Raw genomic sequence first — 2,126 nt, 5'->3', positions numbered from 1 at the left:
TAGGAACCATAAACTAAACCTGTAGCTGCCTGGGCTGTGCTAACTTCAATTTATGTCAAGCACAGATTATTATCCATAGCGTTTTAACTGTTTTGAACTTTTACCATACACCTTGCTCTGTTCTGTTTGTGTTTTAAGATTTTTTTTTTGACTTAGTGAGGAGGAAAATAATGCCAGAGAAAATTGTAAGGATGGCAGCAATAATGGGCAAAAGTAGAGGTTTAGGGTCTGGAAAGGGGGCGAAATGGAATATGAGGGAAGGAAGAATATTGTAGGAGATGTATACATGGGGGGAGACAAAATGTTTTATGGATAAGCAAGATGGATAAAAGGGCTTTGGCGATAGAAAAAGTCGGGGAAAGTTTTAGGAAACCGGGGGATGAGGGGAGTAGGAGTAGGGAGACTTTAAGGGGAAATGAACGAGGGAGGGAAGGGAGGAGGGATGAGGATGGGGGCGTAGGGAAGAAGAGGAGGGGGGCATCACCGGCCCTTTTTTCTCCTCCCCAGATGATGAGAAGGCTGCCGAGCGCACTGCACACCGCCGTACGTTTGTTCCCTTCTCAGTCACAAAGTGCCCAAAGCACCAATCCGTTCCGAGCTAAACCGAGCCACGGCGTGCGTCTACTCCCCCAAAAGTAACCCCCGCCTCCACCACCACCAACACCCCACCACCGCCGTCTCCGACCGCCGCTTTTTGGCGATGGAGCCGTAACCAGCCTCACTGCGTTGAACAAGCGAGTGAAAGAACGGAGAAGATACGCGGAGACAGCTGAGACCAAGCGGCTATGGAGGAGAAGCGCGGGGAGGCTTGAGTCTAGACCGCACGCAAATCAGCAGCTCCACTTGTCCGGATTACTTTTTGCAACCTCCACCGAACTCTCTTGTTATTAACATTATAACAAAAAGGATTCTCTCTTCTTTCGTCTGACCATCAAAGCCTATCACTCTACAGCAAGGATGCAGGAGAAGCAAGCGATCTTTTGCACGGGATGCTGGAGACTAACGCTGCTGTCGTGCGTCCTGGCTCTGCACTTGATCCCGTTGTCTGTCCGCGGTAAGAAACTGCCCTTCACTGTCCAGTTTAATCACCTCAAAATGTTTGATTCCTTGATTTTTCTTTTTTTTTTTCCCCTTTCTTCCTTTCTTTTTTTTTTTTGTTAAATTTCTTGCTGCTGCAGCAAGTCCCCTCTGTGGATTCAGGGTACCTTAACACACTCCCACAGGGCAGCCAGAAAGGAGGTCAGTGAGGCTCTGATTGTAGGTTAGGCAACACTTCACACTCAATAGACTACAGTTGGGTGCCATATTAATAACGTTTTATTGGTCATTTTCTAATCAATGCAATCTGAAATAAATCTGATTTCGGAGGATGCGTCGTCGAAAATGGGCTATATGTTAAATAAATATATACATTTTATTGACAGTAAAACAGCTGTCACCTGGACATCACGCTGTAGGGCTTCCTGTGCAATTTCGTGTGAATCTTTACATTTTAGGAGAGAAAATGTCCTGATTAGGTCACGGAAAGCTCACCATTGAACACAGGTCCCAGTGGGGATGTCATGGAGATGCTACGAGAGACAAAAATGGCATAAAGCAAAAATCAGGTCAGGATAAACGCACGAGTCCGCAATTTAAGTCCTCGTGAATATATTATGGAAACACCAGAGGAGGCAACAACTGGGTCAATTTAAACCCATGTGATACGGACACGGCGCAAGAGGGGGTGTTAAGACATAAGTTAAAATATTACCGTGAGTCTGTGGAAGGGCTAATATGGGGATGTCATAGAAGTATACGACTATACGTTCTCAGTGTTCAGTGTTGCAAGCAATGTAAGTCATTATGCAGCAGGGGAGGGTTTAAAAACCGTTTAACTGGCTCCAGCATTAAAGACATGCCGATGCACCGACACGGCGGCATTTTGGACGTCAGTCACCGACAAATCAACTCAGTAAATCATCACTTTGAGCACTGCGGGCACACATTAAGCAGCAGCAGGAACATTTTTGGGAGAATTTAGAAATTTGTGGCAGTGACAGCGTCCAGTCGATGCAGTAAACCGGTTCCCTGGAGGCGCACTGGCACTACAGCGACACAAAGGCGAGGATTAGGGCCGGGGGGGG

The 2,126-nt window shown here is 46.8% G+C and overlaps 1 protein-coding gene across 6 annotated transcripts in view; it reads left to right on the top strand.

Moving 5' to 3' along the window:
- The first annotated feature begins 502 nt into the window (after window positions 1-502).
- cspg5a (chondroitin sulfate proteoglycan 5a) overlaps window positions 503-2,126 on the top strand; it is a 59,197-nt gene continuing 57,573 nt past the window's right edge. For all 6 annotated transcript variants that reach the window (XM_005739231.1, XM_005739230.1, XM_013912454.1 and 3 more), the window contains exon 1: window positions 503-1,054. In XM_005739231.1, coding sequence (XP_005739288.1) covers window positions 958-1,054 — 97 coding nt within the window. In that variant the 5' untranslated portion in view covers window positions 503-957. The remainder of the gene's footprint in view (window positions 1,055-2,126) is intronic.

This window comes from Pundamilia nyererei, unplaced genomic scaffold (assembly GCF_000239375.1).
Source record: "Pundamilia nyererei isolate P.nyererei 1_Seehausen unplaced genomic scaffold, PunNye1.0 scaffold00090, whole genome shotgun sequence".
NCBI classification, from domain to species: Eukaryota; Metazoa; Chordata; class Actinopteri; order Cichliformes; family Cichlidae; genus Pundamilia; species Pundamilia nyererei.
Note: the sequence above shows the minus strand (reverse complement) of the source record. Positions and strands in the feature narration are given on the sequence as shown.